The 26,695-nt window shown below is 49.7% G+C and overlaps 1 protein-coding gene across 4 annotated transcripts in view; it reads right to left on the reverse strand.

Moving 5' to 3' along the window:
- Positions 1-21,652, reverse strand: part of IGF2BP1 (insulin like growth factor 2 mRNA binding protein 1) — a gene marked incomplete at both ends in the record, with an annotated part of 39,534 nt that extends 17,882 nt beyond the window's left edge. For all 4 annotated transcript variants that reach the window (XM_080827310.1, XM_080827309.1, XM_080827308.1 and 1 more), the window contains 2 exons: positions 20,211-20,271; positions 21,478-21,652. In XM_080827310.1, the coding sequence (XP_080683436.1) occupies positions 20,211-20,271; positions 21,478-21,652 (236 nt within the window). The remainder of the gene's footprint in view (positions 1-20,210; positions 20,272-21,477) is intronic.
- Positions 21,653-26,695: the final 5,043 nt, after the last annotated feature.

The raw sequence follows: 26,695 nt of genomic DNA on the forward strand, positions 1-26,695 counted from the left end.
ACAACTAAAGGGTCCTGGTATGGCCCCAGGCCCCACTCCACACTCCAGTGCACCAGCCTCCACTAGGGCTGAGTGGTACCTCTGCCCTACAGGTAATAGGGCCCTCTACTCTGAGCGGAGCCTGGAGGGCCCAAACCCCAACACCCCTCGTTCAGAAAAAGCAAGAGAATGCCTAGAGGTTCACGAAGCACACCTCAGCACCCAGGAGCTGATAAACCTGTTGAGTGATAGCCCCTGGCAATGAAGGCAATGGTTTCACCAACCTAATTCCTTCCCTGGGTGCCAACGCCCTGTGGCTTCTGACCTCTTTGCCTGCCTTGACCTGAAGGGCAGTTACCAAGCTCTGGGGCAGCTCCCAGGACAGAGGAACCACAGGGGACCCACCTCTCCAATGCTGGGGGAGGAGGCAGCGGGGGTGGGGTGGGGGGCCATGAAGGCCACAGAGACCAAGTGACCATTTTTCTCAAGCCCTGGGGAGATTTCAGCAGAGAACAGAGGGAGAGAGCACCCTGCATAAGGAGTTAAGGAGCAAACCAAGAATTTCAGGAAGCACAGGAACTGGACACCCGGAAAAGGATGTGGTTGGGAGTTCTCCCTGGGAAGGAAATTCTCATCCTTTTCACCTTTTCAGAGAAGTGTCACTGACTTAGACTGGGAAAGAAAACAAGTCAATTAGGGAAGGGCCAGCATTTGAGGAATGCTTCCCAGACGCCAAGCTGAAATTCAGCACTTGCTAGAAGACCCTCATTACCCGTCAGGGTGGGGTCCGCGGCTCCATTTTACAGACCAGGACCCTGAGAATGAAGATTGAGTATTTCTGCCAAGCACACAGCTACTAAAAGCCTAGTCAAGCTTGGAACTCAAACCTTGTCTGATTCCAGACTCTGTGCGCTGTCCCCGTGCTGCTATTTTGAAGCAAGAAAGGAGACAAAAAGCCTATGCCAAAACTCAGCCAAGTCTGGCCAAAGGACAACCAAAAATATTCAGAATTTGGGGCGCCTGGGTGGCTCAGTCGGTTAAGCGGTTGCCTTCGGCTCAGGTCATGATCTCAGGATCCTGAGATGGAACCCGAAGTTGGGCTCTGCTCAGTGGGGAGTCTGCTTTTCCCTTTCTCTCTGCTGCTCCCCCTGCTTGTGCTCTCTCACTTACAAACTCTCTCTCTCAAGTAAGATAATAAAAAAATCTTTAAAGAAAAAAATATTCAGAATTCACTCATACAACAGGGGCGCCTGGGTGGCTCAGTCATTGAGCATTTGCCTTTGGCTCGGGTCATGACCTCTGCTCACCAGGAAGCCTGCTTCTCCCTCCCTGCTACCTTTCTGTCAATAAATAAATAAGATCTTTAAAAAAAAAATTCATACAACACAGTGAACAGTGGGGGCCTGGCTAAGCGGGTACTATTCTCCAATAAATCAAAATGTCCCACCGGTAATTCCATAAGCTCATAACTTCTCCCATAAGTGGGTGAAGTGATTCTACGGCATACCGAACACTGATTAGATACTGGATAACACTGTTAATTAAGAATCCGTGATTTTGTCAGTTCTTATTTTTTTAAGTAGACTCCATGCCTCGCGTGGTCTTGAACCCTCGACCCTGAGATCAGGAGCTCAGCTGAGATCAAGAGTCGGATACCTAACTGACTGAGCCACCGAGGAGCCCCTCGAGTTCTTATATTTAAAAAAAAAAAAAAAGAGAGAGAGAGAGAGAGATAGGGAACCTGGGTGGCTCTGTCTGCCTTCAGCTCAGGCCACGATCCCAGGATTCTGGGATCGAATACCGCGTCAGGCTTCCTCGCTCCACCTGCTTGTGCGTGCGCTCACTCTCTCTCTCTCTCTTTCTGACAAACAAACAAAAACTTAAAAAAGAGAGACAAACAATTACAGATAAAATAAGGTGCCCAGGATTTGCAGCAAAATAATCAGAGGGTGAAGAAAAAATAAACACTGACCGCATATGAGTTGGTATTTCTAAAGCTAGGTGACGGATACATCGGAGACTTATTACATTATCCTTTATACTTCGTCGCTTGTATACTTTTTTTTCCATCATTAAAACTGTTTTAAGTGGGGCTCAAACCCAGGACCGTGAGTGCAATAACTGAGCCAAGACCAAGAGTCAGATGCTTAAGCAACTGAGCCACCCAGGGGCCCCTAAAACTTTTTTCAAATTACTCCAGGTTAGCCAGTTTTAAAGTCATAGCAGGTCCCAATTCTAATGGATCTAACGAGGTTTTCCAGTTGGGATTATATGACCAAGAATGCAGCCTCCTTGATGAGCCTGCTGGGGACTGGAGGGGGCAGGGGACTGGAGGGGGCAGGGGCCTGGAGGGGGCAGGGGCCTGCGGTCCAGGGCTGAGAGGAGCGGATACACAACTGAGAGGCTTCAGAAGGGGGCTTCCCCACAGGGCAGAAAGCACAGGAGGTACAAGGACTCCAGGTCTCCTGGAAAACGGCTGAAACCTGCCCCAGGGAGTCCTCTTTCCATCCCCACAGCCCCAGAGGAAGGGATCTCACCCCCCTCTAAAAGGAGAAGTTCCTTTAAACCCAGGTGGCCTAAACCAGCAGAAGGTGGGGGAGAGTGGGACAGAAGCAGCAACAAGTTTTGGAAATCTTGTCAAGCTTGGGGCCCCTCATCAAGAGTCAAACCTGGACTTTCATCTCGGCAGAGAACCAGGATTAAACTGGGATTTCCAGATGAGATCCTTCACCTCCAGCCCTCCCCCAGGCTGTGATTTTCTACCTAGCAGGCTGTGTGGCCTTGGACAAGTCCAATCTTCAACCCTCTGGACCTCAGTTTCTCACATGTAGGAAACAAGGACCAGAACTGGTCTGTTTTACAAGGGCTTGTGTTCCCAGCAGGGATCAACCCTGTCTACCTATAGGAAAAGGCTTTCTTAATCTGAGGAATTTTCTATGGCCTAACGGTCTTAAATAAGTTTTGGGGCTTTTTTTTTAAGATTTTATTTATTTATTGGACAGAGAGAGTACACAAGCAGGGGGAGCAGGAGACAGGGAGAGGGAGAAGCAGGCTCTCCACTCAGCAGGGAGCACCACACGGGGCTCGATCCCAGGACCCTGGGACCATGATCTGAGCCAAAGGCAGACGCTTAACCGACGGAGCCACCCAGGTGCCCCTTAAATAAGTGGTAATTAACACCCTCTCACACACATACACCTTTGTCGATACTCCATCCCTCCAGGAATGTGATAAAAGCTAAGAACACTCTACCCCAGAAAAGTGCCAACATTCCACACAGTGTCAAGATCTCAGGAGTTCATGGAGACTTTGGAATCCATCCATAAGTCCACAGTGAAGACATCCTCCCACACATCTTCACATGGAACTTCATCCCAAGGATGCCCCAGTCCTCGCTCAAACCTGTGGACAGCTCCTCAAAAAGCTGGGAAGAAACTAAGCCAAGGCGATGAGAACACAAGCCTGGCTGGGGAGGCGGCCAGAACGGTTTACTGGCATGGCCTGCGAGAGCGAACCACAAAGCTTTCCTTTCTCATCCACAAACTCACGACCGTAACTTGCATCAGGGTTTGTGCAGAATCTGTGAAATCTAAATGCTGTCTGCGGGCCCCTGCTGGCTAAAGTCAGCGGAGCGTCTCACTCTACATCTCGGCTCACGTCACAGGCTCAGGGTCTTGGGATCAGGCTCCACGCTCAGCGCCGTCTGCTTGGGATTCTCTCTCCTTCTCCCTCTGCAACCCCCTCCCCAGCTCCAGCGCATGCACTTGCACACTCTGTCTGTCTCAAATAAACAAAATCTTTATAAATAAATAAATTATAAAATGGTGGTTGAATGTTTCCCATGGAAACTTAGCATCTGAACTGGAACAGGCTCTAAGTATAAAATACTGCACACCGGATTCCTTATGACTTTGTACCCCCTCCCCCAAAAAATAAAACCTCATCATTACATTGATTACATGTTGAATTAATAATACTCTGAACTGGGGCACCTGAGTGGCTCAGTGGATTAAAGCCTTTGCTTTCAGCTCAGGTCATGATCCCAGGGTCCTGGAATCGAGCCTGGCATCAGGCTCTCTGCTCGGCGGGGAGCCTGCTTTCCTTGCTCTCTCTCTGCCTGCCTTTCTGCCTACTTGTGATCTCCGTTTGTCAAATAAATAAAATAAAAATCTTTAAAAAAATAAAAAAAAGTAAGGGTGCCTGGGTGGCTCAGTGGGTTAAGTCTCTGCCCTCAGCTCAGGTCATGATCTCAGGGTCCTGGGATTGAGCCCCGCATCGGGCTGTCTGCTCAGCAGGGAGCCTGCTTCTCTCTCTCTCTCTCTCTCTGCCTGCCTCTCTGCCTACTTGTGATCTATCTCTCTCTCTCTCTCTGTGTCAAATAAATAAATAAAATCTTCAAAAATTAAAAAAAAATAATACTCTGAATTTCCAAGTTAATTTCAGAATTAATCTTTTACATTATTTTCCCTCTTTTCTGACATGGCTATTAGGAAATTTAAAAATTTTAAAAAAAGAATCTAAAAGGAAAAAAAAGAAACTTACATATGTGGCTGTCAGTGTACTCGTACTGGACAGAGCTGCCCACTGTGCTACAATGCAGAGCATAAGGTGATGGAGACAGGCATGCCTCCTGCTCTCAAGGAGCTGACAGTCCAGCAGGGGACCCCATTTGGTTGGAGATGAGAGAAGGGACTGGACAAGGTTAACTGGGGGGTAGAGGGGGGCTGTCCACTGCATCCCTTTACAAGTGGATGATCCTGTTGACTCTTCAACTCTTCAACAAGAGAGTCCCCCGCGGCTGATGCAGGAGAAGCACCCTACCGAGCCTGGCCCTCCTCCCAGTTTTTTCCAGCTGGAAGTCACACATCTAACATGCCCTGAAGTATCAAAGTCAGCCTTTTTCCTAAGAGTACCACTGATCCAGTCCTTCCCCCCACTCCCACCCTGCCTCCTTATCCCTTATAGGGTGGAGAGGGTGAAAAAAATAACTGTCCAGGGAAGCCTCCGAAGGGGGCGGACCTGGCACGCTCCGGGCATGGCAGGAGCTGAGAAAGGGGGCGGGGCTGGGGAGGGGAGGAGGAGCTGGCCCAATGCCCAGGGCTCTGTGCCAGGCTGATCCAGAGGCAGGGCAGCCAGACAGGCGGGCTGTCGGGTGGGCTGATGGGCAGGGTAGGGGCTGGAAAGGAAAACATGAACCTACTGAAAGGTACGGGAGTAGGCAGCGCAGACGCCACCACCCAGGTGAACGCTAGGGTGTTAGGAGGGGGAACTGGAAGGCAGGGACACCGCTGCGATACATCTGTGGTCCCGTGAACATGGTCTTTTAAATGCATGTAGCACCTGTGCACTGTCCCACGTGTGCTCGGACTCCTGTGCTAATGCTGGGGACAAGCAGAAAGGAAAATCAAATCTCCAGGAAAGACTCCAGGAAAGGCTCTATATCACATTAAATATGCTCCCATCCTACCTAGAAGCAGGGAAGCAGGTAGGGGGCGGGGGGGGGGGGTCGCTCAGCTTCTTACATGACTAAGGATGCACGCATGCGCACGCCCACACACATGAACCTGGCACCATCAAGTTCCAGTTGCACGAAATCAGATTCCTACACTGAGGCTGGCTAGGGGTACTTCCCCCGAGCCTGAGAGGTCCCCCAACAGTCACCTTCGTCTGACAGCTGGAGAAACACAGGGCTCCGAAAAGAGGAAAAGAGCCTTGGCGAGGCTAAGGTACAACCGGAACCCAGCTCCCCTCCCAGGCCGGTGTATGCTCATCTCTCCACCAAACCCTGCTTTCCCTCTGACAAGAAGCGTTAACACAGCAGAAGCTTGTAGAGCCCCGATGTCAGCAGCAGGAAAAATGCCCATATTCTGTACGGCTAAGTGCGCGCCAACTGGCTTTTACTGCATGCGGCTCTAATTTGGGCACAGGGTTTAACTCACACAAGAGCTAACTAGACTATAATACGGCTGGATGATTGTCAGAACGGTTAGCAGCATAAAAGGATAGTCACCAACAACTCTTGCAAAATTTCGTGTAAGTTTCGGGAGAGGCGAGGAGGGAAAGGTGGGACATGGAGCGAGAAGGCTCTCACCGATGTGAGCAAGCAAACCTCGACGATGTATATACTTCGTTCTGTTCACTCATCTCGGAAATGAACGGATTGACAAGACAGCCCACGCTTTTTTTTTTCCTTGCCCATCTGGGCAGCGCCAGAGAGGAAGCCAAAACAGAAGCTCCGAGACAGTGCAGCTCTTTCCAGACAAATCTCAAGTTGGCCTGGGCCAACAGTCTCTCCCTCGCTCCACCTTGCTCTCTTCCTCGACCTGTGCTTTCACCCGAGTGGCTCCTCAGAGTGGGACCTGGCCATGGGAGCTCTGCAGGGTGAAGTAGGAGGAAGGAGAATCTGAGTATGGGGACGTTTGGAAAAGCCTTCAGAATAAACCTAATTTGTGGAGACAAATGATAAAGAGGTGACCCAGCGTGAGCAGCGGAGCCTTCCCGGTGGAGGCGGTGACGGTGTGGGATCAGAAATGAACCGTTGCAGACGTTATTCGCCATCCTTCTCAGACTGGCAGTGAGAAGCCTTTCCAGCATCTTCACTTGTGGCGGAGGGGGGTAAAATACTCCGAGAGGAAAAGGCAGAAGGGGGCTAGAAAGAGTATTCCTGTCCAAAGCTCTTCAGAGATGTTGGCTCAACTCTCACCACCCCACCTCCCCCCACAATAGAGATGTTACCGTTTCTTCAGAAAGGTTGAGAACCAAAAGGTCTGGCCCTCTGGGACCCACAGATCTGGCTGAAAGACAGACCTGATGCTCAGTGGAAAGCATCGTGGGCACACTCAGAAACAGAGAAAGGCTGAGTCGCTCCCTCAGGAGGGAATGGCAAGCTTGGAGAGCCCAGTTCAAGACAGGATTTTACCGTGGAGCTCTCAGAAGCAAGGATAAGGAAACCAGACCAGCCTCAAGAGAAATCAGGCTTCAGCAACTCCATTCCCCACAGAGAAAAAGCCCCTATGGGACTTAGCATAATTCTTGGAATCAACGGTGTTCCTGTGAAGGACTGCCAACCTCACCCAGTGTACATTAAAAACAATAACTGATCATCCTACTAGTAGGAAGGGGTGCTGGCTGTGTCCCTCCCGCATGAGGCTAAACCTCAAGGCAGGTCTCCCCCATGAGCTGCTGGCACAGACCTGCTGGGGGTCAGAAACTTCGGGAGGCTGCTGTTTGTCTCTTCCTACTGGGGTGGGCAGTTATCAGAACAACTCTCCTCCCACGTGAACACCCATCCCGAGTTGTGCCCAGCCTTGAGGTAGGCGCAGATGCCCTTATGGGAGGTCTCTCCCCAGCCCAGGGATGGCGGCCAGGAGTTGCACAGGCACCTTCCAAGATGGTGCAGCCAGCAAGTTCTCAGGCCCGTCAGGAGCCCCAGGGTGGCGGGCCCTGCCCCGGAGGGCCGCCAAAGCAGGGGCAGGCAGGGCAACGGAGGAGAAAGAGGTGCCTGGGAAGGGCGGCAGCAGCTGAGGGTGGGGGAGGGCTGGCAGCAGCTGGGGGGAGGAGGGGAGCCCTCATGAACGGGCAATTGAGAAGGCCTGAGCAGCTGAGAGCGGCCGCGCTGGCGTCGCCGGGCCTGCGCCCCACGCGGGCGGCCCCTTCCCCCAGCCCCTCACCTCGCCCAGGGAAAGCTGAGCGCGCGGCCTCCCACCCCAGCCGCTGGGTGGGCCGCGTCGGCAGCTCAGAGAGGGGGCAGGCGATGCCCCCCGCCCGCCGCAGTCTAGAATGTTCCGCCGCCAGAACCCCCTCGGTACCCGGCTCGGTGAGAGCCGGTCCCGCCCGGCCCAGGGGGCCCTCGGCTCCCCCGCGGGGCCCAGAGGGGGAGGGGAGAAGAGCCCCCGGGCTGCCGGGTGGGGGTGGGGACAGGACTTTGCCCTTTGTCTCTCTCTCCAGAGCCACCGGCCGAAACCCGACCCCATGAGCGAGCCAGGCAGCCAGCGAGGGGCAGGCTCCCCCTCCGGGGTCCTTTAGTAAATCCAGACCCGACCTCCCTGTGGTCAGGGCTGTGACTGAGGTGGTCCTGTGGGGGAGGGGGCTTCCCGCCTGCAAACAGGCCTGCAAGCATTTAAGTGGGAACCGGTTGGGGGTAGGGGGCCAGGAGAGGGCTGGAAGTGGGGCCGCAGAAGCTGGAGGGGAGAAAATGGCCCGGGAGGCGGCATTCCTTAGAGACCTCGGCCGGGCTGTGGGGAGGAGGCAGGACCGGGCCAGGGAGGCCTCCCACTGAGAAGGCAGGAACTGAGGCCTGGGAGTGGGCTGGCGGCACGGATCACGATGGCCTTCCGGGCCCGAAGAAAAAAGACCCTCTTCCCGGGGCGTTCTGGGAGCCTCCTCAGAAAAGTTACAATCGAAGACTCATCTCCACTCCCCATGCGCAGTAGGGCATTTGTCTGGGGGTGAGAAGGACCTTCTTTGTCTGCCCTCTCGGGGTGTCATCAGTTAATGATAATCTTATTTTGCACGGACTTTAGAGTTTACAAAGTCCTTCTTTACACCCCCAACTTCCATGAAACTAAAACAGCGACAAGAGGTTGATTTGAGCCTCTGAATCGCCCAAGAATGAGAATATTTATTTCCATTCTGCAGTTCAAAAACAAACAAAAAGACCAAAAAAACTGGCTCAGACAAGTGAAGTGACTAACCCAAGGTGACACTGGCCAGCAAACGTGGCTATACCATGAAGCCTGCCTGCTCCTCCTAATTGGGGGGGGGGGAGAAGGTACCTGGGTTCTCGATCCTCAAAAACATACCTAAGCTATGATTTATGATTCTGTAGGCTTGCAACATAGGTGAATTCTCTGTCCCTTCCTGCTGGGAGGTAGGGGGGAAAGAAGCATCTCACCCCCTCCCCCCAGCCTCCCATGTTTCATGGGCTTGACCCAAACAGAGTGGGGGGGATACCAGCCAAGGCTCTAGCCCTGGTGCCTACCAGAATGCCAAAGGAAGGAGGCCCTTATAACTCAAAATCCCTAGCTCATTTCATGGGGTTTCTGGAGAAGGGGATATTGCAGATGAGGAAACGAGGCCCAGGAAAAGATAGGGACCCTGGATCCCACAGTTTACCCATCCGGGGAAACAGCAAGCTGAGGCTGATACTTGAACTTTAACCCCACTCAAGTCCTCCTCCACTTCACTCAGCTCTCTACAGGTCTTTTTCGTTCTAAAAGCAGCGTCCCCATTTCCCACCTTAGCTGCCCAGACAAGAGGAGAATTTTCTGGGGTTTTTTTTAACCACTGAAAATTGCCTGAAAATCCCAACAGTGTGAGGAAAATAAAATGCTAAAGCAGGTATGAAAACACCTGGGAAAGGAGGAGGCTCAGAACAGGCTGAAATTCATGTTGGGCGTGTTTTTATTTGCTAACCTTACTTACGCTCTCCCCCCCCCAGAAAAGCTCAAGATAAGATTCAATTCCCTTGAACGTTAGAGGATCACCTGTTCCCACCTCCAAAGAGAGCTCAGCCTTAGAAGTGGAAAGGCGTGGGTTTGAATCCCAGCACCACCGAGTCACATGCGGACCCTGGCTAAATCACTTGACCCTCTCAGCTTCAGCTTCTTGGCAGAAGGAAGTCCCTTGCACAGGACTCTCTATGAGGACTGGGGGAACAGTGCTTAGATGGGACGAGATGCTCAGTAAGTGCCCATCTTTTGACCTGAGTCACCTCCAACAGAGCTCCGGAGCCAAGAAGATGCTCTATAAGGGAAATAAACAGGGGTATCCTCCCCACCTGCCCGACCACCTCACCACAGTGCCACCCCACTCTTCTAGATGAACATCTCTCCCTGTCAATCAATCACGCTCTCCTTAATCCACCCCTATTTTGTCTGCCTATCTTCCAAAACACAGCTTAGCTAGCTCCCTCCCTCAAAGCCTCCCTCCGCTATTTTAGTCCCTGAGGTTGTGTGCCTCCCATTTTAATACATGGTCTCTTGGCCTCTGCTGTCCCACAGAGCTCTTCCTGGATCTAAAGTGAAAATGCCCGAGGGCACAAGATTTTTATCTCGCACCTCTCTGGTGCAGCTCCCTCTCTCAACACTTGTCTCTCTCCCCTACTATGAAAAAGACCCAACAATGCAAATAATTAGTGTTAATGGCAAGAGAGGGATCAGGCAAAAACTCCCGTATTTATGGAAGGATGAAGAGGTGACCACCAAGGAGGAAAAAGCAAAACTGGCAATGGTTTGAGATGGGGAGTTTACTGGGTACAGTTCCAGTCCTGCAGGATGGAGAGAGTTGTAGAGACAAAGGCAGGTGCTGGCTGGGCGACAGCATGAATGTTCTCCATAATGGAGCAGAGCGCTTCACGCTTACGGCAGTCAATGTCACGGTATGTACGCCTCACCACGTAAAATTATTTAGATATTTAAGAGGTTGTTGATTAACTGAAATTTTAAAATCCTTAAAATGTTTAACTTAGGGGTGCCTGGCTGACTCACTAGGAAGAGCACGCAGCTCTACCTTGGGGCTCCGTTCGAGCCCCAGGTTGGGCATAGCGATTACTTAAAAATAAAATCTTAGGGCGCCTGGGTGGCTCAGTGGGTTACGCCTCTGCCTTCGGCTCGGGTCATAATCTCAGGGTCCTGGGATGCCCCGCATCGGGCTCTCTGCTCAGCAGGGAGCCTGCTTCTCCCCGCCTCTCTGCCTACTTGTGATCTCTCTCTGTCAAATAAATTAATAAAATCTTTAAATAAAATAAAATAAAATTTAAAAAATAAAAAAAAATAAAATCTTATAGGGGTGCCTGGGTGGCTCAGTGGGTTAAGCCTCTGCCTTCAGCTCAGGTCATGATCCTGGGGTCCTGGGATGGAGCCCTGCGCATCGGGCTCCCTGCTCAGCAGGGAGCCTGCTTCCCCCTCCCTCTCTCTCTCTCTCTCTCTCTCTGCCTGCCTGTGATCTCTGTCTGTCAAATAAATAAATAAATAAAATCTTTTTTAAAATACAAAAATTTAAAAATCTTATAAATAAGTAAGTAAGCAGACAGATAAACAAATAGCTTTTTTTAATTTAAAATTCTTTTAAAATACTAAGGAGCAAGTGAAAAATCTAAAAGCTCCTAGAGGAAAATGAGCCGAGAAGTTGTATTTCCTCCCATCTCCACTCTAAGACGAGTCTTTCCCTTGTCCCTCATTGTATTTCTGACCCTGGCAGAGGCCGTAGACTCTGGACATGTTCAACCGGGTGAATGAATGCCCACGTGAGTTAAGTGAGCAGACACACTCGGAGAGATACCAAACTTCACAGCAAAATGCTAGCGACTGTACCAATCTGTACCATCTTGTTAAATATTTTCTTACGTGGAAACTGGTTGTAAATATGTCTTTTTTAAAATCTCCCCCCCTCTGCAAAAATGGCTAATGTCTGACTGGCAAACCCCCCACCACACAGACACAGACACAGACACAGACACACACACACACACACACACACGCTAAAGTTGCTGACCCTGGGATGTTTTGAAGAGAGCCTGTCTCGGCTCAGGCTCCACTCTTCCTCTAGTTAGAAGTTTAAATTTAGCAAACTACTCATTCAAGATAGTCAGCAAGGGACAAGCGGAGGAAAGCGAAAGGAAGATTATCTCACAGAGACCTAGGAGGTTTGTAAAGGCCATCGTATCCCCACTGCCTGACCCCGGCTTATTCTGGACAGGTATCCCTCTACCCGATTCTAAAAAGCCAGCAGCAGCAGCTTTGAATCAAATGTTAATGACCACAGGCAGGAAAACCCTCTAGATAAAATAACCCCAGTGAGCCAGATTTTCCCTTCTTTTACATCAACAGAAAGTTCTGTGGACACTCGACATAAGGAGTCAAGGGAGTATCTTCTGAACACTGCTGTCCCCCCTCCAAGCCAACATCCTCTGTCTAGTCCCTGCTCAGAGCACACTGGCTGCAGCCACCAACAGCCGAGTCTGCGAAGGATCATCTCTACTCTTTAATTTAGGGTTGTCTCCAAATCCTGCCCAAGCCAACTGCTCTATTACAGTCGGACTTCTCCTCCCAAGAAACTTAAGAGACCTGAAGGAGGAAGTAGAGAATAAGTATTTCTAGCCTGGAACAGACATCCTCACCAAGTTTACTCCACCCGCCAAACCCCACGTTAGTTCCTGTCGCCCCTCATTTTGTCCTCTTCATCTTCAGAATACCTCATGGGAAGCTGAGGAGCCCCAAGAAATCCCAGATGCCACTCCAGAAGAGAGGCAACACACATCATTCCCCATAAACTAATTGTAAAACCCTTTATAGTAACTGATTAAAGTCACAAGCCTGTTAAATGGGCAAAAGCCACATCCGGATTGGAAGCCCTTCCTCTCCCCACCCCATGGAGAGAAGGTTCAATCCGCAGTCCCTAGACTGAGATTTCGAAGGGGGCAATCGGTCTGTGCGAGTGGGGGTGTGCACACCCTTTCAGCAGAGAGGCCCAAAGACGGCCACATGGGCTCTCTTTCCAGTCGAGGGGGCCAGGGAAAGTGACACCACTGGGGCTGTGCCCTCTACAGGGGCACAGGAAAAGGAACAATGTATGCAGTTGCTTCCTGGGCATCCAGGGAGCCCCAACTCCTGAAAGGCTTCTTTGTGAGCTTACCAAGAGCTCAACATCAAGGCAAACGTGCCCATCTCCCACCAGGTGGGGGAAGCTGCTCTCCTTTCTTCCTTCCTCTGACCTGCAAGGACTCACAGTCCCCTTCATCCTGAATCCTTATCATACCTACCTCATCTGCAGAATTAAGATGGTTCCTCTCTCACCAATGTCCCTACCCTACATGCACCTTTGACAGCAGCCCCCCGTTACGAAATCTCCTCTGGCCTGGGTTCATGACAGCGACAACGGGAGTATATGGGCCCCTCCCCGAGAAAACAGGAATAAATTCTCCAGCACGCTTGCAGTCTCTTGTCTGATGGGATGGGGTCCATAGCGCAGGGGGTCTGGGGGCACTGCCCTGGTGAGCTTCATCTCCCTCTCCCAAAAGGTGGCTCTTCCTTTCAGCATGCAGGTTACCCGAGGACCCTACACATAAGTCCCTTTCAGTATGCCTGTCCATCACTGTTCAATGTCATACACATGCCAGAGGCACAGACAGATCAACGGCCTGCCGACTGCCTTAGATACATGCCCCAAGCTGCCACAGTCCAAAGACAGGAGGCAGAGAGGTCCGAATCTACAACAAATAATAGCAATAATAATAGTTAATGTGTAATAACACCAGTTCACAGTTACAGAAATCGAGGCTCAAGAAGATTAACTTCTACAGGTTCAGTCATTGCCTGGCTCCAAAGCTCTTATTTTTAAATACTGAGCTATCCTGAGAGCCCCTTCCTCCATAGTCCTGAAGAGGGTAGGAGGCGGCACCGAGGGTAGGTCAGGAGACCCTGACCGCATGGGGCTTCCTCTCTCCTTGAGCCTCAGGAGTTCAGAATGATTCCTGTCCACCCAGCTCCTGCTGCCAAAGAACTCAGACCCCACAAACGACCTTTACAAGGAACAGTTTTTCCCTGAATCCTGATTTCTCTTCTTGGAGATTCTAACTACATCCAATCAACTCAACTACCCAATCAAATTTCCCTCAGACTTAACATTTTCCACCGCAAGTGGTCAAAACATCTGGATGAAGGACTAATTTTTCAACTGAAACTAACTCAAAATGAATGAAAACTGAAAGTTTCCCTCACCCTCTTTTCCTACAGAACTATCCAGAGGGCTGATGAGAATCCACGGAACAGACATGGTGTGGGAACGAGATCCTCCACTTCTCCCATCTCATCTCAAAAAAGAGGTTCCACACCCCTCCCCTAAACTATGAGCAAAATTCACACCCATCCATCCCAACAGGTCTCTCATGTGCCTTTAGCCACCAAAATGCCACTCGTCTGATAATCACACTTGTCTGGAAAGGTCCTCCAAACACCTTGACAGACCAGTCAAAAATTCATCTCATCAGCCAGGTGTTTGCTCTGTACTTCCTTCAAAAGCAGTTTACCAATGGTTCACCATGCCCTGTGCTCCCTGCCGTACAACCCGAACATCAAATCCTGGAAGACTGGACTTCTGTGATAGGACTGCATTCCTGGGGGGCGGGGGGAGCCACGGGGAATGTTCTGTATACTGTCATATTTCAGTGTTTTCCAATCAGGTTTTCTCCAACTGTATTAAAATGAGGTGCAGACCCACTTTTCTCCTGTAATCTCCACATACATTGTATTTCAGTGGTCTGTGATTAGGGTAAAAGCTTGTTCCAGCCTGTTCTGCCTTCATTCTTCCACTATTTATTGCAAACCTACTAGCTGCAAACAGGCCTTACAAAGCTGGCTCAGCCTGTTCCATACCAGGATGACCCCTCCCACTCACTAAAAAAAAGAAACCCCACAGCCCCCTCCGAACAAAATCTGAGAGGACATCTGTGCTCTTCTACCAGAATGGAGTTAGCACACTGGGGGCTGAGCAGCTTCCTGCCCGCAGTGCCTTTGCTGCAATGACACCTTATCACAGACAACCCCCCCCCCAGGATCTTTTGCTAACCATATCAAACTTTTATCAGTAACCAAAAGAGCACGCACTCTCTCCAGTGCCTGTTTTTTGAGACCTTTTCTTTTGTTTTGACAGGCATTTTAAAAGGTGTGGGCGAGGAGACAGGTGTAACTAGTGTGCAAATCTATGTTCACAAGGAGTCAAACACTGGCTGGGACCCGGAGAAAAGTCTTGCAAGCCCAGTCAGTGGCCCACCAGAGGACCTGTTGTGTCTCTTTTACAACACGAATGAAACCCACCCTAGAACCTCTGGCTATGATTCCCCCTGTTACTGTTTCAGTCCGCCTTCGGGACGTGGAGAGAGGCCATTCTCTAAAGATTACTGGACCCTGTTAACTCTTGCAGCTCTGTGCCCCGTTGCCAAGGGGCCCCGGATCCGGGGAGAGAGAGGGCGACCACTATGCCACCTCCATTTTCTCTCCACCTCTCGCCCTCTTTTCTCCTTACCCCTTCCTTTCCCCCCAGCCCTCTCCACTCTGCCTTGGCCTTTAGCTTTTGCGTTCGAATGCAAAGGTCTTTAGGCAGCCGGGGCGCTGCAAGGGGGCTGCGCGCTCGCAGCCGGGGAACGCTCCACGTGGGCGAGGTCGGGAATCTGGGGGTCCCTGGCCGAGATCGGGAATCTGGGGCTCTCGGAACCGGGGCGAGGCTGTCTGCCGGCGTGCCGCGGCCGGGGGTCTCGGGGACCCCGGGAAAGGCAGCCCTGCTGGGGGGGGGGGCGGGGGCGCGCGCGGAGCCGGCCGAGACTGCGGGACCGCGGGGGGCCACAGCGGGCAGGGAAGGGGCAGGGCAGCCGGGCGGGCGCGGACTCTGCAGGAAGCGCCTCCAGGGCCGCCGCGACTTTCTCTGCTTTTTGAAAAGGGGAAGGCAAGACGGGTAACTCCGACAGCAGCATGAGCCTTGCCCTACGCCCAGTCTCCCACCCGTCTTCCAAAGCTGCTGTCTGCTACCCCCTCTCCCGCGGGTCGCAATGCGCCTCCAGCCGCTTCTCTTTAAAAGGGAAGCGGGAATTCCACCCCAACCCCCATCTCTCTCTTTTCTCCCCCGTCTGGAATTTCCAACCCAGGACTAACTCGTCTGATCTCTCCCGTGTCCCCTGCTGCTTTTTTCCTCCTCTTTTCTCTCCCTAACACTCCCATCCCAAATTCTAAGCTGCACTTTCTGGAAGGCATTAAAAGCTACATTTTAAGAATCTTTCAAGAGGATGGGGAGCGAACAAGACGGAATTCAAACCCTAACAGCTGGCAAAATGTCTGTTCTTCAAACGCCTTTGGTTCATACATTCACTCTAATGACAACACCACCACCACTGCCGTCACCACCAACAGAGAGATAACCAATGTCTATCTTCAGCAAAAACATCCCCAAGTCTCACACAGCACTTGCCCGTCTTCCTCCTTTTCACTCAACTAAACCAGATCTGAAATCTTAAAAAATATTTTAAAGTCGTGTATTTACTCGCCTATCTCAGTGGTATCAACTCGCTATTACACACTGAAGTTTAGACAAAACCCTCAAAAAAAAAAAAAGCCTTAAAAGTAGCCAAACCCAAAAAATAGATTTAAATGACATACATTAAGGTAATTTAAAAAGATTAGAAGCTTCAGGACCCTTGAATCAAGATTCTTCCAATGGCTAATGTCATGTATTTCATCTCTAAAACATAATTATGTTTTGCTCCTTTTCCACCAAAAGTTGTACCATTAAAACTTTACATTTGGAACAGTTAATTATACTTTGAATGAATTAGTGATGGATGAATTTCTTCCCCTTCTCTCCCCCAAAGTTTTCCATCTGAGAAAGCATTAGGGTAAAATTTTCATCTTTCTACTTTGGGTCAGAAAATAAAAGGTTTAGAAACCTACCACTCTTCCAATGGACAGTCAAATACCACTGTCCTTTAGGAAAGCATCTTGAAATACTGTGCACTAAATGACAACAAGTTAAGGGATTTGCTAGCAGTGAAGAAAACATAATTTATGAATTTGTAAGATCTACTTTCTAGGTGGAAATGAAGACGAGTGAACTGATTTCCACCTTCCTTCCAAACAATGCAGAAAAATTTAAGAATCAACTATTTTTAAATTTATTTAAAGGCAAAAAAAAAAAAAAACTAACCTAATACGAAAACTTTTACTCAAAGTGTCATAAACTGTTTCTACTTTACTCTTACTGGTTGAATACAGGTCAGATGTATCTTTCAACTACAACCACTAAAGTGCCTAAAAATTCTCCCACTCTAGTACTTTTTACTCCTTTGTTGTTTTTTTAAGACATTCCCTTGCTTCTTAACCCCCCTTCTTATAATTCATTTTCAGCCCCTAAGAACGGTTTTCATTAAAGACAAGTCCATTTCTGAAGGCAGAATCTTTTTGCTTGTTTTGAAAACATTTAGTGATCCAATTACTTCAGAGCAAATCACTTAAAATTAAAAATAATATTTTTGCCACTTACAAGACATCCCTTCACACAGAGTTTCAAAGCTGTTAACTTTAGGAAATTAAACTGTAAAATCAGAATAAACTTTAAGCACTTTCTGAAAGTTCTCACTCTTCTATGGCTCTGACACCAATTTCTTTTTTTTTTTTAATACCTGGAAAACTTAAGGTAAAGTGTTTAGCCCACCTCATTTTAAGTCAGCTTAGAGAAAAGAACAACCATAACCTGCCTAGGAAAATTAGTCTTTTAAGTCAAACACATTTCATGCACAGAAATGCAGTACATCTCTTGCATTTTTTTCTTAACAGCAACACCTTTTACTTTGATGACAGCAGTTGACAGTAGGTATGCTACCTTTAGGTCACATTCCTTTAGAAAAAGGTATACACAGTGGCAAATGAAACAAAAGTTTAATTCCTTTAAAAAGCAAGTCAATTCTTAAACAAGTCTAAAACGGGACACCCCCCCCTTACCTTAACTAGTCTCGTGCCTCTCAAAATAAAACACATGTACAAACCCCTTCCACAACTGTTTTAAAAAATACTTTTGGCTTTCCTCCATTGTCCTAATATTGACAGTGAATATATACAAGTTCTCAACAAAAAGCCAAAACTGCTGGCCCAAATTCCAACACTGTCTAAGAGAGGGTTTGGGAAGGTGGGAGAAATTTAGTATCATACATTTTAAAATTTCAAATTAATGTTTTCAGCTTAAATGCATAATGCTCAGTCTCTTGGATTCTTAAAAAGGTACAAATTATATCAAAGAGATACAAAGTTAGAACAAAATAAATGAATACTTCAAAATCACAGGATGCTAAGGTAACCGCTGTTAATATTACCTTTTGTTTGCCTCCCCGCTCTAAAATACAACCAAACAAAAAACAGGAACACTTAGGTTGTTAGATTTTTATGAATCTCTTAGAAATGTTTAAAGTCATAACTCATGTGGAACTGAGTGTATCAAGAAGTTACTTCTTTTCTATTTTTTTAAACAGTGAAAACAAGGGTATATACATACAAAATACATATGCACAGTCGTTCATTTTGCTCAAAATATATCAGTCATAGTTAATTAACTAGTTCCTGTTCTATACATCCATGAGATTGAAAAAGCCAGTAACAGACCAAGTGAAAAAATAGTTTTCAGACAGACTAAAAACACATACCACAAAATGCTTCCTTCAAAGAACACAAAATGATAGAGCAAACTTACTTCATGAAAACAAACTTTTTTTTTTTAAATCCTAAAACTTCAAAAATTGATTCAGTCTAGAAAAATGAAGTGCCTTCTTAACCACCCCACAAACACACACAACTGACTCACTGTACTAAAAAAAATTATTTTAGGGAGGGGGAGCACACATAAAAGGTGAAATTTAATACGGATGTGGAAGGAAGATTTTGTATCCCCCTCTTCTCACAAATCCCACCCCCTTCCCAACTCAAAAGCGCCCTAAGTAATGCATTTTTGGAGGGAACAAGAAGGAGCCTGAAAATGACTTGAAAGCAAGCAGATGGCTTAGGGGGAAAGATCCACAAATACAGAACACCATGGAAATTAAAATATAAATGTTTTGGGTCCCATTTCATCACATTTTGCTATTTCTCTTGCTTTCACTTCATTCCCTTTAAAATCTAAACCATCCATAAGAGCAAAAGGAAAAAAAAATTCCACAGATGTCAGAATTCCATTTATTCTGGACATTTCTCATCAACATGTTTCAAACACTCAGCTTTCAGTTCAAATATCCACAATCTCCTCAATAAATCTACTGGTGTCAGTATGTTTCACTGAGTCCCATCTCCAGGAAATGTTTCCAAATAATAAATAAGACTTTTTTTCTTCCCTCTGATTTTATTGCCTCTTTACTCCTAACTCTAATTGACTTTCCAATAAGAGTATTTGAAGTACTTGACGTTAAATCACAGGCTCTATAAACATAGTTACAAGCCATATTGATCATCTATAGATACAATAGTTCCAAATGACTTAAAATATCTTAAGCTGAACCCACTGAACAGATTTTTATCTCACTTAAACTTTATAGTTAAACTTCACAGGCTCAACAAAACAAAATAAAATAACCATACAGAGCCACCCACCTCCACCTTCCTACCCACAAAAGGCCAGGATTATTCTAAATGCAGCAAGTTTCCAGTTGAGATGAGGGGGAGAACACACCTAGGGAGGGGAGGGAGGAACAAGATCAAAGAGTTCCTGGGGGCTGCAACAGGAGGGAAAATTCTACACTGTCAATATGGTTAAAGTCAGATTTGAGAAAGCAGAAGGGCTCTGCCCCTATTACTTCCCAGCCAGAGTTCAATGAAAGATCTGAAATCCACCATGAATCAGATTTGGGGATAACATGACAGAGGTACCCCACTTTGCTTAATTAAGAACAGAAAGGTATTGGGACACACATACACACACACACACACACACACACTCTCTCTCTCTCTCTCTCTCTCACTATTCATCCAGGGAGTTCTAGACCCTCCAAAGAGCCCCAGCTCACAGCCTGAACACAAAGCTCTCACCCCAGATGGTCCCCTTGTAACAATGGACCGAAGGAGTGAGGGTTGGGGGGGGGGGCTGGAAAGGATAGCACAGCCAAAGCATATTCTTTGCAAAATCCAGTTGGGAAGGGAAGACTGCAGTGTGAGGGACTAGAGGTAGGGGTCTGGGGGGGAAAAAAATGCCCTTGCCTGTTTTGCAGAAATATCCATAAAGCACAAGCCTAAGGGAATTCTTTTGGAGGCAGGAACTCATTCCACTTCCCCAAGGAAGTCGAAGGGGACACCCCCCCTCCCCAATCCACTTAAGAATTATGCTAAAGAATGGGTGGGGGGAGAAAAGGAGCCCTGCTAGAAGTTGTAGAAATGTCCACGAGTTGGAACTCTTCAAAGATTTTAGCTTCCCCACAAAAATGGCCCCACACACACCTTGAACAAACTCCACAAGGTTTCTCTTCTATTGATTTTTCCCTTTTCCTTCTCCAAATACCATCTTTCAGCCCACCCCAGCCCCGGCTTATTTTTTACAAGCTGTAAACCACCCATTACAAGATCTTAGCCAATCTTCCCTCCCTGCCCCCAACATCCGGAGTTGGGGGTGGGAAGGCCAGTAATGGGTTTCTTCCACTGGAGACACTATGGACCCCTTCACACAGCCTCTAAGCGCCCCCAGGTTGCCTCCCTTCTCGAAGAGCCCTTTCCTACCTTTGTTTTTTGGGGACTGAATGTTCAATCTCTAGGCGTTTGCCTTGTAATTCGACTTTCCCTAAAAATTAAAAGAAAGAGGCAATGTAAGAACTGGAACGAGTGTGGGGTGGGAAAAGGGCGAAGAGGGCAATTCAGGAGTTACTGGGATCGGAGATCTGCCTAAGAATCCAGGCAGCGGGTTCCATGGCCAGACGCGAAACGGTCGCTCTGGGAATGGTGGAATCTATAAATTCGTTATTGTGTTTTGTTAATTTTCGTTTTGTTCCGTTCTCTCACTGAGGCTAGTGGGGTAGTGGATCGCTCCGGGAGCCCGATCTGGGAATGGGGCTACCAGAGCGTCTGGTGTGTGGGCTGCCTACTCGGATCCCAGAGGTGGGGAGCTGGGGCCGGGAGAGAAAGGGCTCCCCGTTGCTCCCAAAGTGTGTTGCGGGGGAGGGGTGCAAGATGAAACTTTAGTTTTCTGCCGAGCCACGGAGCAGGGCTCGGGGCGGCGGGGCGCTCACCTGTCGGGGCCGGTGGCGAGCAGAGGCCCAGGGGGAGCGGAGCCGGGCCCCGCGGGGAGGGTCCCCGGCGGCCGCGGCGCGCGCCTCTCGGCCCAGCCTGGGCGTCTCGGGAAGCAGCATGGCGACCCGGCGCCGCCGCCGCCGCCGCGCCACCCCGCTCACGCCCCACTTTCAAATCAAAATGGCTCAAGCCCAGGCCCTGGGCGGGAGGCGGGACCCCCTTCCTCTCCAGCCCTGCCCGAAGCCTGCAGTCCCCCCTGGGCACCCGGCACATCGGGGACGGAGCGGGGACCTCTTCCCCGCCAGGAAAGGCCTAGGGCGGAGGAAGGGGAGCCGGGGGTGTTCGCGCTGGGGGGGGGGGGGCGAGAAGGAGGGGGTCCAGCCTCGGATAGGGAGGGGCGGGCGTGGAAATAAGGCCCCAGACTGGGGGCCGCCTGAGTGGGGACCCCCCCACACACACACACACTGCCAATGGGGCCCCCGCCCCGTCGGTGGGGGGTAGGGGCGGCCTTACTAAAGCCTCAGCTTCTGCTCTGGGGCTGGGAGGAAGGGGTGAGGGGGTCCGGGATATTTCCGCGCGAGGGGCGAGTGGGGGGGGAACGGAGGGGGCGTCGAAGGAGGTGGGCGGAGGGTCGATGCCGAGGCCAAAAGCCCCGCAGGCCGGAGCGCGACGAGTTGGCGGGCAAGGAGAGAAGAGGAGCGGGTCTCCGTTGTTCGGGGATTTCGTTGTGGCTTTTCCGGGGAGGTGGGTGCACTCTTACCGGAGAAAGTTTCGATGGCCTTCATCGCCCAGTGCTCGTCGGGGCAGTCCACGAAGGCATAGCCGGATTTGACCAAGAACTGGCCGCTGTAGGAGATCTTGTGCTCCGCAAACACTTTCTCCAAGTCCGCGGGGGTCACGCTCTCGTTGAGGTTGCCGATGTACAGCTTGTTCATGGTGGCGGTCTCCGGGCGGGACGCGGTCCCTGGCAAGGCCGAGCGGGCGGGCGCGGGCGGCGAGCCTCCTAGGCCGAGAGGCGGGAGGCCGGAGGCAGCAGCCGCAAACTTTCTTCGCACCCCACCCCTGAAGTTGTCCGGAGCCCGCGGCGGGGAGGGCGGCCTGAGGGCGCGCAGAGGTCGCGGGAGAGTTCGGGGAGGCCCGGGAGAAGTGCCCGCGGCGCGCTGGGAGGCGGACGACGCGGCGCGGCTCCTTCCCTTCTGTCCGAAACCCCTCCGAGCGGGCTGGTGTGTCACGTTTCTCCGCGGCCGCCCTGGCGCCGCCTCTAAATAAAATCGACTTGAAAAAAAATGGAGCGGAAAAAAAAAAAAAAAAAAGGCGAAGCCACGTGGTGAAAGCCCCCACCCACCCTGCTCGGGAAGACCCCCGACGCCTCTGGGCCCATCGGCCCTCCGGCCCGGCCCAGCCCACCGGTCTCCAGCCTGGGGGTGTGTGTGTGGGGGGAAGACATTCAACTCACCCCCGGGGGGGACAGGGCGGTGGTGGGGCGCGTTCCCGAAGCTCTCCTTGCCCCCTCCCCCTTGGCAAGAATCTGGCCCCTAGGGAGGCGCCCCGCCCCCACCCATCCCCCTACCCCGGCCCCGGCTGGGGGAGGGTGGTCGGGCCCAGAATCTCCCATCTCTTTATGGGTAAAATGTACGGTTATTTTTTATTCGTTTGGTGTCTGGGGGGGAGAGTTTGCCCACCCTACCCCGGTTAACTGCTAGCGACTGACAGGCGGGGGACGGCCGAGATAGACAAAGAGAAGCCGAGGACTCTGGGGTCTTCTGGAGGGGGTCGCGCGAGCCGGTGATTTTAAAAGAAAGGCGCTTTTCTTCTAGATTTTTAAGTGAGGGGTCTCGGCCTTCCCGGCCCCAGCCCTAGGAGACTCCCCCGCCTACGGCAATCCCGGACCCGGGGACCCTGCGAGCGCGGGACCGGGAAGCTAGGAACACGGGGGATCGCGGCTGGGAACGAGGGATCCGCAGGAAATCATGTTTCGGGATTCCCACGGGAGAAGGGTGGCTCGCACCCGGCTTCGGCCGCCGAACGAGACCGTCTCGGAGTCCTGAGCTGGGGGGGTGGGCGGAACGCGCGGCTCCGGCCCAAACTGACCCCAGGAGAGAGGGAGGGGTGGCGAGGAGGAAGAGGAGTGGTAGCGTGAGCAGACCCGAGCGAACCGAAGGGGGAGGTCTCAGGGAGGGAGTGACTGGGTGGGGATCCGAACGCTCCCCTTCTCCCTCCCTGACGCGGGGGCGGACAGGTGGAGTCCCCTCCGGCCGCCCCACCCAGGCCGGCGACCGCAGCTTTCCCAGCGCCGGGTTCGGGTCTCGGAACTTTGGGGTGCAGCGTTCGGATCCAGGCGGGAAGGCGGGAGAGGGGCCGGGGGCGGGGGGCCGAGTGCTGAAGCCCCGCCCACGTCCCCAGGTCAGACCCGCGGGGGGAGGGGGTAATTTCCGCTCGGCGCTCGGGGAAGCCAGGGGCGGGAGCTTCGAGGAGGGGGCGGCGGCCCCTCCCCCGCCCGTTCCTGGGGAGGGGGAAGCGGATCCGCCCTGGTCCCTTTCCTCGCCTTTGACCAACTCGCTCCGGATCCTCCGGCCCCTGGAGCCCGAGGGACGGACCCGACTGGGCAAGGGGCGACACGTGGGCGGTCGCACCCCCGTCTCGGCGGTGGGGGAGGGGGCAGTTCGCCGCGCATTTCGGAGTCCAGGATAGGCGGCGGAGAGCGGGACGCGCGGTCCACGCGCAACCGGGATCCCGCGCCGAGTGGCGGGCGAGGGCAACCAGTTTCCAGCGGAGGGGGCTGGGATAGCGCCGGGGGGGGGGGCGGTGGTGGCGGGGAGGGCGGCCCGGGGACCCCGGAGCTCCCCCTGGCCCGGGGCCGGGGAAAGAGGGGGTGGACCCCCAGTAATGCCAGACTCTCCCTGAACTGGGCGGAAGCTCGTGTTTTGCACCGGGTTCTGCGGGTGGGAGAAACAATTCTGTCGGGGGCACGCGTGCTGCGAGGGCAGGTGAGGAAGGGGGTCACTCTCCCTTTCCCCGTCCCCGACCCCATTGTCTCAGTCGCCTGCGGCCCGGGCCGACTCCGCAACACGTGTTGGCTGCACTGATACGAATGCCTTGGATTTTTTTTTTTTCTTGTTATTATTTTTTGTTTGCAGAGTCAGTGAGCGACTCCCGACTTGGGCGCCCCGCTCTTCTGCCAGACGATTTTATTACCGTTCAAAAAGTCGGGAGTTAAAAGACCACACGCCGCACCTTTGTCCCCCTCCCGGTTTTCCCCGCGCGCTGCAAAGAAACGGGGCTTGGGCGTGGGGGGAGGGCTTCCAACTCGGTTTCTCCATCTCCACCACCTTCAAAACCCACTCTCCAAATCCGCGTTTTGTTCTAGCCAGCCACGTGTTTGTCGGATTTGGGGTTTGTGATTTTTTTTCTTTGCATGGGGCGACAGAAAATACCAAGAGCTGTTAGTAGCTGAGTAGAAAAAGAATGTTTTCTAGGCAAGAAGGTGGGCGACATCTGTATCCTACCCCCTCCCCACATCTCCTTCGGCCCTCCCCCCCCCCACCCTTTCTGACTCAATATTTAGTCAGCTCTTTGACCATAATTTTCACACAAACCAACGAGCTGGGAACGGTGTCTGCCACATAGTAGGCATTCAATGAACATTTTTAAAATGAAAAACCAGCTAATAAAAACTGCAGGGCAAAGAGAATTCAGAGAAAAATTGAGAGTCCGGGGGGAAGGAAAAAAAAAAAAAAAATCTTGCCAGAATGTGTGTCTGTTGCCCGGGGACTTTTCTTGGTGATGTGTGTGGACTTTTGAAAGGGCTCAAAGATGGTCTCAGAAAGGCTGTTGTATTCCTTGGCCTCTTCCTAAAAAAGGAGCCCCAATCTCCTGAAATCTTTTCTCTTATATTGGGGAACAAGAAAGAGGGTCCTAGGCAGGGCACTGCAGTTCCCAGAAACTTTAAGTGCTGTTTCCTTCATTTAATTTAAATCTCTAAGAATTAATAGAAGCACCTCTCAGGGTTTCTCCCTGGGGAGCATGCCCACTACTCTATCTCTTTATTACTAAAACAAAAGCAAGTTACACCCCACAAAAATTTCCATGCAGACCTCTAAACTCCTGTAAAATGCAGACCACCTTTTCCTATCCTAGATTCAAAGGGAAACAAAAATTGTAAAAGTAATCATTGAATTCAGTTCACTTTTAGATTTGTTTTCCATTTAAAAAATACAATAGAAGTCTAAATGTTGGTTGAAATTAGTTTCTTTTACATGTTTTACAATGACAGCAGGGGAGAAAATACACATTTGTAAAAATAAAAATTTACCAACTATTGCTAAATTGAAACTGATTAGTTCTTTTTAGAAATCAGATGTTTCAGTGAATTCTAATCCTCCCCCCTGCCCCCACCGAGGGCTTCTGTGTATAGTCAGAGGCTGCAAGAACACAAGAGAGCAGAGACAGCTGGGGTGAGATGCAGACCTTTTTAGCCCCCAAATCAGTTTTGCCTCACTGATCTGGCTATTTTAGGCTGGGGTTGGGGGCACTGAATGATGCTGACTGGTGCTTCATCTCCCCTCTGAGTGAGCCCAGCACTAAAATTAACCTGAGAGTAGGGTTATTTCTTGTCAAGACTCACATTCCTAGGGTAGGGATAGGAATGGGCCAACTTGGAATGCCACAATTTATCATTCCCCCTTTCTGTCCTTTCTTTCTTTTGTTATTAAAGACAACTAATAAACATTGTATTTGTTTTCCTTTTTTTTTTTTTCTACACAGCTTCTTTGAGAAAGATTAATCATCAGTGTAGTATCAAACTTAGTTTGTAAGAATTAAAAACATAGCTGCAGGATAAATTATTTTCTCTAACAACATTATTTTTATTATTTTATTCCACTTATTTATTATCGGTGGGATTTTGTTGTTGTTGTTTTGTTTTGGTTGATTGGTTCTCCTCTTCCTCTCCCTCCTTCCTCTTCATTTTTCCTGGAGAAGGTTTGGTCTAGTTAACAGGATTCAATTCTCTGAATCTAGAAACACTGAAACTTGACTCCATTTTAAAGATGGGATTCTGATCTATTTTCCTTCAGTGTGGACATACAAATTTAGAGAGGAGAAAAAAACCCCAAAGGCAAGAAAACAACTTTTTTTTAGCAAAAAAGGAAATATGACATGAGAACATCAGCAATTCCCTTATCATACAATTTTTATTGTATTATTATTTTATTTTAAAATAAAATAATATGTATTATTTATTTTATTTTTAAATATTTCTTCCCAATATTTGTCCATTGATAATAGTTTGAGATTTTGTCATCTTATTTGTATATTTCCATTTTTCACTTGTTGTTTACCAGAAGTAGTTCCCATTGCTGCCTCAAAATTTTCATAACTATCATTTTTCACCAACATATAACATTCAGTCCAGTACATGTGAGTTAATCATTAATCGTTATTTTTAGATATATAAGTTACATCAAAATTCTTTTAAACTTTTGTAAGTAATGCTGAATAGATATTTGGGGGCATATAACTTTTTCTTCTCTTAAATTAGCTCATTTGAATAAATCCCCAGAATATATACTTCTTGTTTAATCTTACATTTATCCATGACTTTCTATTTTAAAAGTTCAGCACTTTTTACAAAAGAGAGGACACAAAAAATTGGAAAGCACTTAGGAGGGAAATATATTAAAATAGAACATTTCTGTATTTTATTTTCTAATGAATCCTAATCAGTTTTGAAGTAGAATTACGGTTTCTATGAAATATAGAAAAAGAAAGAATTCACATTTCCTGACATAGGACTACTGAGACTTCCCAGTTCTTAGAGGAATTTGTTTTTTGTTTGCTTGGGTTTTATTTATTTTGCTGTTGTTTGCTTGCTTTTCCCTTGTTACTGCCTTTGGGATATTTTGTTTCTTCTAGCAACTTGAAGTCTTGGTGTGGTTCTTTTAAATGCCCATAAACCTTGAAAAAGTGTAAATTAGTCC

Source organism: Martes martes (genome assembly GCF_963455335.1).
Source record: "Martes martes genome assembly, chromosome: 16".
NCBI lineage: Eukaryota > Metazoa > Chordata > Mammalia > Carnivora > Mustelidae > Martes > Martes martes.